This window comes from Orbicella franksi, chromosome 7 (genome assembly GCF_964199315.1).
Source record: "Orbicella franksi chromosome 7, jaOrbFran1.1, whole genome shotgun sequence".
NCBI classification, from domain to species: Eukaryota; Metazoa; Cnidaria; class Anthozoa; order Scleractinia; family Merulinidae; genus Orbicella; species Orbicella franksi.
In genome coordinates, this window is record NC_138151.1 from 6,810,090 (window position 1) to 6,824,102 (window position 14,013).

The following is a 14,013-nucleotide window of genomic DNA, read 5'->3' on the forward strand; positions in this document are numbered from 1 at the left end:
ACTACGCAAAACATCAGCCGATGATTAAAAGAAAAAAAAAGAAACGTTTTTATACGCCGAGAGAAATTCAGAATGCATCGGTTAAATTTAAATCCTAGGTTGCCATTAACCAGCTTTCGAACAATCCGGCCCATTTTAACAAATTTACTTATTTTTCAAGCAAGGCAAGAGAGGTCTGAATTTGTAGTTAGGGAAAATTTGTGGTCATATTCAAAGCTGTTACTAGAGTTACGATGAGGCGTTCCCGGAATTGGCGTTTAATAAAGTAGGTGGACCGTACTATTATTATCCACGAGAAAAAGAAATTAAAATTAGTCATTACTTATTTTAATCTAAGGGAAAGTCAACTTTTTACATGAAACTGGAACATGATCTGATAATATTAGTGCCATTCTGCGGTTTCCGAAATTTCCTTTTTTGAGAAAGAGAACTTCGGTAAGGAATTTAACAGAACGAATGAGTGTTAAATATATAGAGTAACATATAAAACCGGATAAAAAAAAGTAACACGACACATGCCAAAATAACCGAAAACGTGACTTTCTTTGTGTAGTATGGCTCTTTTTTTCAGCGTCACAGGAAAACTCTCCGAATAACCCACGCGACATGGCCCCTGCATGCGGTGACATAAGTTTTGCGTAGCAGTGAAGATGAGTAACTGTTTCCGGCTAGAAGAACGAAAGTCAGTTCCTATTCATCTCCAATTTTGCTCTATATCTTACTTTGCATCACGTAGACAAAAACCTTTAATTATTTTTTGAGCCAATATCCCTGCTGAGTGATTGAGAAAATGGCGATAAATGCACGCTGAAATTTGCACATATACACTGTAAAAACTGACTAGTTGAAACAACCAATTAAAATATTTGCCAAATGCATCTGCGAGAACCCTTTCTTTTTGGTTGTTGTCACCATTTTAAAATGGTTTGAATTAACTGGTTTCTTTTGGTTTGAAACAACTAATTATTATAGTTATTATGACTATTGATTTGTTTGTTTCGACTATTTTGTTTAGTTAAACTGCCGCCACTTCTCATGTCATTTTAACCATTAAGAAATAGTAGTTTTAACCTGTTTATCATAAATTGGGACAAACATTACCTTTGGTTAAAATGACTATTTTTTTGTGTGTTTAGTAACCACACTTATTGGTTAATTTAACTAATTAAAATGGTACCCAAGGTGCACCTGAGAGAACCCATTTTTTTTAGTTACTTCTTGTCAAAATAGCTGAAAAGAATGGGTTAAACGAATTAGTTACTTTAACCTCCAGTGTATCAGTTATAATTACTGTTTTTAATTAATTGAAATAACAACTTAAAATAGATCATATTCACATCTAGTTTTCGTTGCATCTCTCTTTAATAACTGTGTTTTAAAAATAATACAGTGTTTTCAGCTAAAAAAAGTACAATTATGCAAATGCTTATCCTCAGAAAATCAATGCTTGTAATGTAACAATAAGATAATATATAATGCATGTTGTCTACTTTAGCTGCAAGACTACTGTCTGCGAACACCAATTGTGATAGCAGCTTATTAAGGTTAAATGACCTTAGCAAGATCAATTTCTTTGAACTTGCAAACGACCATTCTTTCCGCCGCCAGCACTAATGACTGGATGTCGTCGTCAAAATACCACTCCCCCCCCCCCCTCCACCTCCGGTTGAAAAAAGACAAGGTGCTATTGTCGCCTCCACCTCTCCTTTAAGTTTGGCATCCACCTCAGAATTATTCTATAACAACCAAAACATTTCAAAATAAATATTCCTGGAATTAATATGTTTGTAGTATACTCTCTACAGTTTCTAGCGCTAATAAAATAGAGTGTTTGTATTTCTTATTTAATGCTATTTCTGATCTTGCTTTTACAATCTTTAAACAAAACATGGCATGTGTAGATATTATCATTACTTAAAGTATTGTTCCAGTGAAATTGCAACTGCATTTGTTGACATTGCATTTGTAGATATTATCATTACTTAAAGTATTGTTGCAATGAAATACTAAATGAAATTAATCATGCAGTATATGATAGGTTAAAATAATCAACTATAACGCAACCATATCATCAAGGCGTGTATAAAACAAAACAAATCTTAAACTCTGACAGGATTGAAGCATAGCTATACAAGTGTTTTGATATTGCAATGGTAATGACTTCTGAACCAAGTCAATGAGAACACCGAGGCTGGTCGCAATCCCTACATTTAAATTAGAGTGATTTCATTTAACCCATGAGGCAATATCTAAAATTAAGTGCATGTCTAATGATAAAAACTTTAAAAAAACAGAAACAACAGATCTAGTATCTAATATTGTTTCACAACTTTGGCAGTAAAAGGGCAAAACCTAAAATTAGCCAATCACATTTGTTCAAACATTATCAAGATTATGTGCTCTGGTGAGCAATTGCCTCACCATTTCGCAGATGTTAGCTTCCTAAAATAGTTGTCTGTTTAGTGTTATACTTTCTTGATCACAGTCAATAAATTGGTTTAATCATAATTGGATCTGGATCCAAGCAAACTCCAAAAAGTAAACTAGAGTGAGACGTAGGAATGAACAATACTTTCACTAATGATCTTAGACTTTTCTTATGAAAGAACTTGAAACAAACATTTTAGCCTTGATATCACCCTTTACACCTGTTCCAAAGGTACCCTCCCCTAAAATATTGTCAGCCTTTTCTATTGCTTGTAAATGTCTATTTATTGTCATGCTTTTTGGTATATCTGAAAGCTAGTTTCGTTTTCTTCCATAAAAAATAACCATTTGCTATTTGCTTCTCGCTCTAATTTCATTTTTGATTTTTTTTTATTACTTTGGCTGAAGCTGAACTACTTTGCAAAACAATTATTACGAGTGTTTTTTTTAATTTATGATTCTTTCTTTATATGCTTTTTTCATTTTTCTTTCCACTCTTGGGGCACTGAACTGGAGGTTTACTGCTTGTTGATTCCAGGTGGTGTTGCTGTTCATATTTTTGGAATCGGGGAGGATAGTTTTGAAATAGAGAACTGAATTTGAATTTTGTTAGTAGGAATATTTTCCATCATAATGTGGGCCAGGTCAAATAAGAAATTAAGAACCCATGCAGTTGCCCAAGGAAGGCTGCCACAAGGGACAACCTCAGCCTGGAAATTGCCAAGAGGCAAGCATTTAAATCTTGCCTTGACAAAACAATGGCTTCTGCTGGATTTCAACTTCTCAACCTACATTAGAATCCAGAGCACGTGCAAATGTGCATTTTTCTAACATGCCCAATATGAACAATGAAAACAAGCTGTATAGTCAGTCCGTTTCTTTGTGTCTACAATTCAGTCCTCCAAGCATATTTAGCAGTACTTTCTTGTTAAAGATTCTAGATGAACAGATGTCTTTGAATCAATATTGTATCAGCTTCTCTATAGGCACAGATGTTCATGGAGGTTGAACATTGACAACGAAGCCGCATGACAAGAAATGAGTAGTTGTAGTTTTTCGTTACTACTGGTAGCTGTTGATCACTAATACTGCCACTGGATTTTAAGTCAGCACATGTATCTTAATAGCACAACATAACCCTACATTTTACTGAAGTCATAAAATTATACTGTATATGTAAAATGTGTCACCTTGCCTGTGTAAGTGAAATGGGGTCAGCAATAAACAAATTGAACATTAAAACATAGATTAACGATATATATTAGAATAGTAAAAAGTCGGTCACCCCAAAACGCAGACCATGCAGACTGCAGGCTGCAGACCGTACAGACCATGCAGACTGAGTAATTTTTTTCCAACACTTGACTCACTTTTTTTCGCTTCTAGTGACAAAATAGTGTTCAATATGTCGAAATGTTTGTTATTTACCCACAAGCGGCACAAACTTAACATCTCACTGTTGATTCACGCGTTTAATAGACCTTCTATGGGAAATTCCCTTTCCTGGTCCTAAATATACTAAAATCAAGCATAAAAATAAACTTACATACATTCAAATTGCGTCAATTTTTGACGGGTTTGGGGTTTTATTTATTTTGTCCAATTTGTTGTTGTTGTGTTTGCGTCACAAAGTACAGAATCGCCATTAGACTAGGAGAATTCCTCTTTCCCTTAGTTAACCGTAAGTAAACCTCGAGGAAAAAAATGCTCGCGTGAAATTTTTTCCTCGAGCTTTTCTTATGCGTCACGCACGATGGACTAAGCGAAAGAGGGACCACTCGTAGTCTTTAAATCGCCATAAAAACACAACTGCCATGGTGCAGAAGGCAACAAACGAATCAAACCACCAGAGATTTGTTTAATCTTTACTTAAGTTGATTAGTAGATTCTGAAAAGTGGATCTCTGTGACTTGGAAGAACTAATACGATGAAGTTTACTACTAAGCTTGAATACAACTGAATGTTCGCAATACTGACGCTGATCGCAACTGAAATCGAAATCTAAAATTCTAGTCCTAAAACGAACTATTCATGAGCTGTCAAATAAAGGAAAACGAACTGTTCATGAGCTATCATATATAGGAAACCCCAATTAATCGCTAAACTATTTAGGGCTACAGAGAAACGTAGAAAAATAATCACGCATTGTTGAAAGTCAGGCATTCTTCGTAAATCACGAAGTTCGTATTCATGTTCATAGATCACGCCACGAAAGGACAGTACCATAAGGACATAAGGACGGATAAATTAACCATCGCATAAACTCATCACGACAACCATACTGCGCTGAGAATTTCAAATGCTATTCGGTTTTCTGTGACCTTTCCATGCGCTACTCTTTTTTGGCGTGATCGCAGTCACACTCCAACAGCCATTTGGAATTACATTTTGCACAGCAAGAGTAGAAAATGCACATGTTACGTGTGACATCATAATACAAGTGAAGTTTATTTCTACATTTTACAGTCTAAAAACGCTTCTTCCTTTGAACTTCTCAGAATCACGTTTAAAGGAGATGGCCAATGTTCTTTTGTTCGAGGTACATTTTCGAGGATACCGGTATTCTTAGACTGCGAGCAGTCTCTCTTTAACTCGAACGAAAATCCGTGGGGAAGAACGCAAAGAAGAGTTCAACAGAAGTGAGCGGTCGTTTTTGCGTTCTTCCCCACGGATTTTCGAGCAAAAGAGACACTGCCCGCAGTCTACAGTATTCTGTAGGATTCCTATTTCTACAATCACATCTAACAACAGCCTTACGTCACAACTTTCTTGAGTGAATTCACTGCCTTGACAAGGGCTGAGTGATCGGGGTTCTTCTTGTCTGTGTGTTTCAGAAGATCTGAGGAACCAGAATCCCAGTCAATTTTTCTGAACTGACTAAAATCACTTAAATTGATTAATTCCAAGCCACAACGTTTGATAGCAACGTGCAAACATGAAACATCGAATCGAAGGATAAATGGGAAAAAATTAACTGATCAATCGCTTCAGTCGTTTCCAAAAAGGACTAAGATGCAAAGACGATCATATTGAAAGACTATCGAGGCGTCACAATGGAGAGGACCTGGCCTTGACAACTGGGATCGCTTGTTAAGAATACAATCCCGTTTGGGGCGGGTGATCGGGACAGTCACAAGCGTTTTAATGAAAACCACTCGTGGTTCGTGGGGATCTCAAAACATTTAAGCAAGTTGAAAGGCGTTGGGTTGTGTTTTACGTTTACCCACCAGTGTTTGATGGGCTGTAATTTTATCAGTTCTGTTTACCTAAAAGAAGTAAATTCATGCTTGGCAGTCTTTGAACCGGTCTGATGAGAAGGTCAGCCAAGCTCTGTCCCTCGCATTCCGGCTGTTAAGACATGCCTAGTTAAACAAACACAACAAATGAAGAGTCAGTCAGCATGTGGTGCAGACGGAAATTTCCCTGTAAGTAACCGGCGGTATGTAGCACCTGCTACATAACATAGAGGAGTTAAAAAATTGACGTCAGTTTTTCATGCGTCTGTCCCGTTATTGATCATGAATTTTTTCATAACATTGTTAAAGGGTCCGCAGACTACTTTGACAATGTTATGACGAAATTCATGATCAATAACAGGACAAACGCATGAAAAACTGACTTCAATTTGTTTTTTCACGATAACGAATAGTCAAATTGTTCGCTCTCGCTCGTTGACACGATGAAAATTAGCCAATGAGCGCGCGAGAATTTCAGCAGTTACCGTAAAAAGTCAGTTAACAGTAAATTATTGAATGAATCATGGAACAAATAAAACTGACCAAAAAAACGTTCACTTGATGCTGGCTCACAGTTATGAGAACGGGTAGGCTATGGGCAGGTTCATTGGTTGGAATAGCCCTTTTAACCTTCAAAAAGGCGTGAAATCTTGGAACATCTCGATCACATCTCGCCACGGTTTCGTTCGTCATCTCAAAGTAGTTCACGAACGGTGGATAAACTCTAACCATGTCTTCAGCCTGAGTAAATCCAAACCGAATAGAACCGTTTTCTAAAACTGGCAAATCTAATATTAAAGTATTTAGCAATCCCACATAGTACCAACAACCTTAGTAAGAGTTTCATTTCAATCTCATTTGCGCGGTCAAGTCATTCTGCCCCTTGAGGGGGAAGTCTTAGGTTCGACCCGAGGGGAGATAACAGAGCGCTGCGCCAAGCAGGTGTGGCAAATTTCTGGCTGAATCTCAGACTCTATCGGAAATGGAATTGAGAGCGGGGGGGGGGGGAGGGGGAGGGAGGAGGAGTAGGGGGAATGGGAATCAAGCGCGCGAAAGAGAAGGGTAGGGAGGATAGTTTACCAATGGCGTTTTCTTGTAAAGTAATCGCTTACGTGGTTAATAATGATGTTCCCGATACATTTGTCCTCTTTCCATTCATTCACTAGCACTTCAAGTTCATTCTGCAAAGAAGAGAATATGAACAATACTCACAAATAAAACAAGTTACTCACAATATAAAACCCTTTCACTTATACCAAAGATCGTTATACTCTAATCACACTGGAACGATTATGAAATATTTTGCACATCAGGAGCGGGCATCTCGTATATTGAAGCAGGATGAACCGAGTGTTACATCGTATTAAAAATACGCGGCAAGTAACCAAAAAATTAAAGAGCAAGGTTGACAGAAATGCCTTCGAGTGGCTCTTGCATAATTTAAAAAATCTTTCAAAAATTTCCTGATAGCTCCTAGGGATTCATCCTCACAAGCACGCTTTTTAATTAAAATACTTCCACGTAAATACTGCCTTCTCTCTGACCGCGCTGAACGTTCCGTAAATTTCGCGCGGAATAAAACCTTTGTTAAATATAAAATGCTAAACCCTGTTAAAAACCTCAGTGATAACTGTCATTTATCCTGTCATTTTTAATTGAATTATTCTATTAAAATTTTGTTTGCTTTCCTATGAACTATGAACGGTCTTTAAACTGCGCAACACACAACACACAAAAAAACTGCTCAACACACAAAGCCGCGAGTTTTTTTTTGTAATTCGCTGTTATGGGGTATCTCACCATGATTTTTTTTTGTGAACCGCCAAAATGCCAGGTAAACGACCAAAGATCGTCTTGATGTCTTCAGCCGAGATGATTGATCCACCCCGTGGTTCCTTTTCAAGTGGCTCTTTGAAAACCTAAATGAAATAAGGCGCTTGAGAAATCAGACATGAATTAAATTCAACAGGCGCTATCACACGACGAAATTTCTCCGGCAATTTATAGCGGACACTAGTCGCATGAGAAACTTCCTTGGCCAAGTACCACGTACCTGAAATGAACAAGCCTCGCAAAGGTTTTGTCGTAGCAGGCCCTTCACGAAGTAGAGTGAAATTCTTAATTTAGAAGTTTTTATAACGCCGGCTGTGACAATGATCATTGCAATAATTTTTGTACGCTTTGCTATCTTATTAAACTGTTATTTTCGAATTCAGGTATCCTACCATTTAAAGGTAATTTTGTATGTGGCCAAAATAACTCAAAACACCGTCACTGAGCTCCTTTAAAACCAACTTTAATAAAGTTGGGTCACACCTTTCCTTAAGCCACGTGCTTCAAAATCACTACCTGCGGATGAAAGTACACAAAAACCCAAACCTATAACATTTTTGCTTAAATTGACCCGTTTAGCCAGCCGCAGCCATTCTGATACCTTGAGGATGTTTGTAAGAATCTCCACGTAGTTTCTTTCTGTTTGCAAAAGTTCCATGGCCACTTGCTGCCGTGACGTCAAAGGCTTGGGGGGACCTGGGACGGGTGTGCTCAGAGGGGAGATGGTACTGCTTGCGGTCTCTGTAGAGGGACGATACAAAAGGAAAAAGAGCTGTATGGAGAGTTTATTATCCACGGCTGCTGTAAACAGTTATTCACATATTGGAAAGATGGTTGTATAGATATGTAGGAGACATCGGTCAATTATCATTTACGTTCGTCAACGGTTGAGCAAATGGTAAGCAAAAATGTCGCATGGTAAGTTCCGTTTGGATTGGCTCTTTACTATTTACCCAAAATACCCAAGTTACCGAAAGAGACAAAAGACGAGTTCGACCTGATCATTATTCCAAGATGACGGTGAAGAACTGCGAATAGTAAGCACATTTTTCACTCGGATATTTTGGCTGAAAATTTTGGACTCCCTTCCCAAGGGTTGCGTTTATTTCGGAAATTTTCCGGTTGGTCGAGCCAAAATTGTCTTATCATCTACATTCTGATCGAAATTTCCGGAATTTTTGGGTAAATTGTAAACAACCATTTAAGCTTTAGTTTGACTGATGAGATTTAATAGAAGCCAAAAGGTTAATCAAGGAGCCCTACAAATTGAATTCTCTATTTCCCAATTGCCGTAATTCACGCTGTTTGCCCCCCAAATTTTGCATAAACTATTGTTGTGAAATGTTCTTAGGAATATGCGGACCTCCCAAAACCATTTTACAACAATAGTTCAGTTTATGCAAATTTGGGGGGCAAACAGCGTAAATTATGGGCAATTAGAAAATAGAGAATGTAGTAAGTGGTTTTCTTATAAAGAAGTTCAGTTCAAAATGTTTTGCCAGTCTGTGAAAACCAATTGCATTCCGACCTACTGAAAATGTTAATGAAACCCCTGCAGTAGCCCCAGGTTATCGGACATAGCTTTCTTAATATACGTGCTGTTAACAATTTTGTTTCTGCCAACTGCCGCAAAATCCACCTACATGTATAAACAAGTCTACGACGTGTTACTGAGAAACAAGATGGGGTCTGCAGAAGCAAGTCTCCCTAGACCTGAAGGGAGGTTTTTGCACCTAAGTTGCTAGCAAAGAGGTATTAAAATTGCCTTATCTTTTACAGGGAATTTATTAGAACTGAGCAGGAGTTATTAGTACCTTGCTGCTCTGTGGATTCTTCCATATGAAATGGCATCATCTTGAATTTTTCCTGTGACAAATTAAACAAGTCAACATTGTCTGCGTGGTAGCCTAATGGTCTTTCCTGCGACTTGAGATCAAGGGTGGAAATTTCTGTAGCGGAAGGTTAAGACTTACTTACAAGATGCTGGCAACAGGCAGCCTGCTCAAGATTCCAAAGTGTGCTGAAATATTTTCTACAGTGGATTGCTCATGCACAAGAATCTGCAGCTGACTGCAAACTGAGACGAATCTGATCACTTCTGATCTGTTGGCTTTTTTTTTAACTATCAGAGGAAAAAAACTTACCATTCCATCATCCATTGCGTTTGCTCCACTACAAAAGAAAATTAACAATGTCCTTTTTTTCAAAGTAATATTCCCAACAGCATTCCTACACATTATTTTAAGTGTATGCAGAACTCAAGACCTATTCTGTACATTTTCCAATCATTATATCAATTTTCTTTTTCCATAGTCAAACAACAAGTGGATCTCCTCAAAACGTAAATATTAGTAATAACCATACATGCATTGTAACTTACATTGTGAACCTACAGCCCTCATGGTGCAATGTGGAAACACATGTACCTGGCTAACATGGGGAGAGTTCTCCAGATTCTGCCATTGAACATTTTGACCAAGGCAAATTTGAAATTTGACTAGCTGGCAAACTTGCTGCAGTTTGGCAAAAACTTAAACTCCACATGTCCTTGCAATTTTCAGACACTGTACGAACCCTGTGCATCAGTGAGAGAACTGAAGTGTCTCAGTTTGTGCTCAATAGTTCTTTCCTCACGAGAAACTGTACAAAGACAATCGGGCTGCTTAAACTTCCAATCCTCCATACATAAGAAAAAAGATGGCAACTGGTAATTAAAAAATAATGCACGCTTCTAAGGGCACGGAAACCTTCCAACATACAGAAAAGTTCCAAAATCTCCAAACCTAACATACACCATGTCATTGATACTGTATGCCTTTCCTTGGGCCCAATTGGTTGTGTTAAGTTTGCAAGGTACCATCAGTAGTAAAATGTTGAGCTGCTACATGTATCTTTTTTCCTCTGGAGGACTGCAACCCGTGGATGTCATATCAAAGCTACATCTAGTTTTACGTTGGTGTAGGCTCCTGGCAGAGTCACCTAATAATTGGATATAACTGGGACTTTATGGCCATTTCACTTTGGTATTGAACATCCAAACAACATTTTTACTCACATCTCATGTCGTCTTTCCCAGCACTTTGCAACCTATTGTTCTGTCATAACAGTGGTTCCAAGACTCACTGCAGCCTGAGGGTTAATGCACAAGTAAATGATTGTCCAATTTAAAACTTTAAATTCTTAAACAGTCTGTTGAAACATGTATTAGTGCCAAGTCTTTCTCTATCTTCCAGGATGGAAGATATTGTTTTATTATATGGCAAGGTCTGCAAGTAGGCAAGATAAATTAAATGCTGTACTGTGCTTCAGGCTTCTCAAGCCACCAGCAGGCAAGATGGAGTATCTTGCCCACTTGAGGTTACCTACTGTCCTGCGAGAAAAGCATTTTCTTCATGACAAACAATAAATGCTCTAATGACCTAGAGCTTGTATGGTCAAAATGGTTGGATGTTTACGGCCGTTAATGATGGCTCTGGATTTTAGCCTTGTTATTTTCAATTTTTGCCTGTTTATGGACCACGATGCAGTTGAGGTCCATAAACATTAAAAAAAACTAACTTTGGCAATATCCAGCCATTTCATCCTCATGCTTCATCAAGAACCCATCTGTATGCAGTGTACCACATACTTACTCTGTACTTCTGCCCATGTATTGAGTTGGCAACAAGCTGTGTCACCCTTCCACTGAATTCTCGTCGTATACTACCACCCATATGATGAACTAGATTACAAAGTCGTCCAAGTTCTTCTTTCTTTCGAAATCCAGTAAAACATATGATAAGATTACTCATCACTGCACAATAAAGAGGTCTGGAATTGTACGGTAAAGGCTGTCCTTGCTTAGCGCACGAATGCACTATCGGAGGTCCAATGATCCTTTGCTCCTCCTTGCATAAAAGCTCAAAGTCTTCCCCTTCAAATGGGTCACATACAAAGACTAGTTCAATGTTATCGGTTACTGCTTGTAATGATTCTTTGACATTATCTGATATGGTTACAGGAACATTAAGAGCCTACAGGAAAAGAGGAAAGAAAAGGATATCAGATCTTAAACAACAACAAGTTACTGTCATATCTGTGTAGCATAAAATGTTTCTAAAGCATACTGTAGTTCTCATGTCAATAACATGACAGGGTGAGAAGGATCTCTATAAACCTACATTGAGGCTGCAGTCACTGTAGACCTATTTCTTTAGGGGCCATGGTCTAATTTTTGGTACAGTACATTGGGCTTGAAATTAGAAGGATAAGGGGTGTGTTTTTTCAGCTAAGACACATTGTACTTTACTAATATATACCGTAGATATATAAAAAACAAAGCATGTAGATTGCTTAATTGTTAGGTTACCAGATGTAAATGCAATGCTGGGGGCAGCATTAAGGTTACCGTATACCTTCAGGGGTGTCTCGCGTCCAAGCGATGTAGCGCGTCCGGTTTAAGCTGTAGATACCTAAACCCCGATATCAAATTAAAGCTCATAGAGCTGGCTATCAAACCATACCAAAACGTTTGAAATAAAATGAATTGCCAATTTTTTCAGGGCCACTAAATGGAAGCGTCCTAATCACCTTTGGGAAGCTACAAGTCAAACCGAATTTTGTTTTTCGCCAATTTATTTTTTCCCTCGGTTTCAGCACAAAAAGCGCTAAAAAGTGTGTCTGCGTTTTTCCATATTCAATCACAGTAAAAAGTTACAGAACATTTTCGAAATAGGATTTAAAAAATGTGAAGTGATCGTACAAAAATCGCTCTCGGAGAAAAAATATTTCGAAATAAACAATTTGCAGAGAGCTTTTTGTTTTTTATATGTTAATCTAGCTACTGTACAAATTTGAGGGCAAACAAACAAATTCACTTTGAGTTGTAACTTTTTAAAGTGTCTGCTTCAAGCGAAAAAATTTATTCGAGAAAACATCGCTAAGAAAAATCTCTTGCTTCGCAAACAAACTCCGTCCACAAACGCCTTCAACGGGGTTCTCAGATCACTGAGCCAATCAGCGCTTGGAAAATTTACTACCATTAACTCGCGGTGAAACTTACGCGTGAATCTCCAAAAAAAACTTTGTGTTTCGCAATGCGCTCAAGGCGGAGAGATAATTTTTCTGCAGCTGGATTTTTCTTGAAGCTGGTTTGGCAAAATGGGGAAGACGGAAAAGGATACGAACGCTAGAGTAGCTGGGCGACGAGAACAAACTAAAGAAAGCGCGGCGGAGCAAATGTGCATGGATTATATTCCAATGGATCTCAATGAGTCAGACGATTCATCGGTATCGGACTCAACAAAAGAGTCATTGTAAACATCGCTGTTATCGCTGTCGAGGTCCCAAATTTTTACGGAACCTTTCTCTTCTCTTGACTCGATCTTTTTGCCCGCTTGATACGTCAGTAGCTTCATCCGCGAGGCCAACTTTCGCTTCTTCACTCATTGATGTATTTTCATTCGTTCTTCGCTTTTTCGAACTGGTAAACGGAGTTTTCCGTGATCCATGTTTACTTATAACTTAATAGAATTACATCTAATACGAAAAATGTTTGGATTAACGATGCTGATTATAACTGAATAGCCAGCCAATTCGTGGTATCCATATAGGTAATATTCCCGCGAAAGCAGTCTCGGTTGATTGCATGCACGGTATAGGGCTGTCAATCAAGAGGGAACTTTTACTTCCGGCCATAACGTAAACCCTCCATTTCTCCGCCAATATTAAGTTTTTTTCAATGTTGTTTTCAGAAATTAGAGATTACTCTTCGACAATTACTTTGAACCAAAAATCCAAATTTGAAGAAAATTGCCGATCTGAAGGTATACTGTAACCTTAAACTTGAAAATTATACAAATGGGGCATTCCATATTTATATTCCCCTACCCCCTATGGAGGGCAACAGGGCCAGTCATAAAACCGTCCAACAAATTTTTAACCCCTTCGATCCAAACTTCAAAGGTGCCGACAACGAAAAACTAGGTTGTCGGAATCTGTCCTCCATAGGGGAGAGGTGGAGGAGTGGAGGGGTGCAAGAAGAAAAATTTAATTGAATGTCCCAATATACAGTTTAACAGTTCAGCCCCTTCTAGTTCTAGAGGGAGGAGCAATACGCCTATAGACACTTCAAGGCTCCTTTCAGATGTGTAGCCTATTGAACTAGACTGTTCCAACAAAATATACTAACTGTAACATTACCTCAATCGCTTGCATGAGTTCTTTATTTTCTCCATTTTCTTTTCCCACTACACAAAGTCGAGTTTCCATAGCGGAGCTGGAGCTTCCTAAAATTTGAAGTCAAACAATAAAATATAATGTACACAATAAGCTTACGATATCAGGAAAAAGTTAAAACAACCAATTCGTTGTAAAACTTTGATGAGTTCTAAGCCAACGGCTTTAATTCCTTCTTTCCCTATGTCTTCAGATTATCGATGTTGCCTATCAAAATTGCTTCGGTCCTCTGAGACATCTCTAAATATCTCTAAATGTCCTAGCTTGAATATCTCAGACAAGGTACAAGCTAGCGAAGAAT

At 38.1% G+C, this 14,013-nt stretch overlaps 1 protein-coding gene across 2 annotated transcripts; it reads right to left on the reverse strand.

The window, feature by feature from the left end:
• Positions 1-9,343: 9,343 nt before the first annotated feature.
• Positions 9,344-13,698, reverse strand: LOC145493058 (protein ECT2-like). 2 transcript variants are annotated; one of them, XM_081472464.1, is made up of 5 exons: positions 13,677-13,698; positions 11,129-11,509; positions 10,552-10,625; positions 9,641-9,668; positions 9,344-9,362 (listed from the first exon to the last, which is right to left on the reverse strand). In XM_081472464.1, exons 1-3 carry the CDS (start codon positions 13,689-13,691, stop codon positions 10,584-10,586), a joined length of 438 nt encoding a protein of 145 aa, XP_081328590.1. In that variant the 5' UTR covers positions 13,692-13,698; the 3' UTR covers positions 9,344-9,362; positions 9,641-9,668; positions 10,552-10,583. The 2 variants fall into 2 exon arrangements, with proteins under 2 accessions (XP_081328590.1, XP_081328589.1); XM_081472463.1 differs by lacking the exons at positions 9,344-9,362; positions 9,641-9,668; positions 10,552-10,625 and having other exon boundaries at positions 10,900-11,509.
• Between the last annotated feature and the right edge of the window lie 315 nt (positions 13,699-14,013).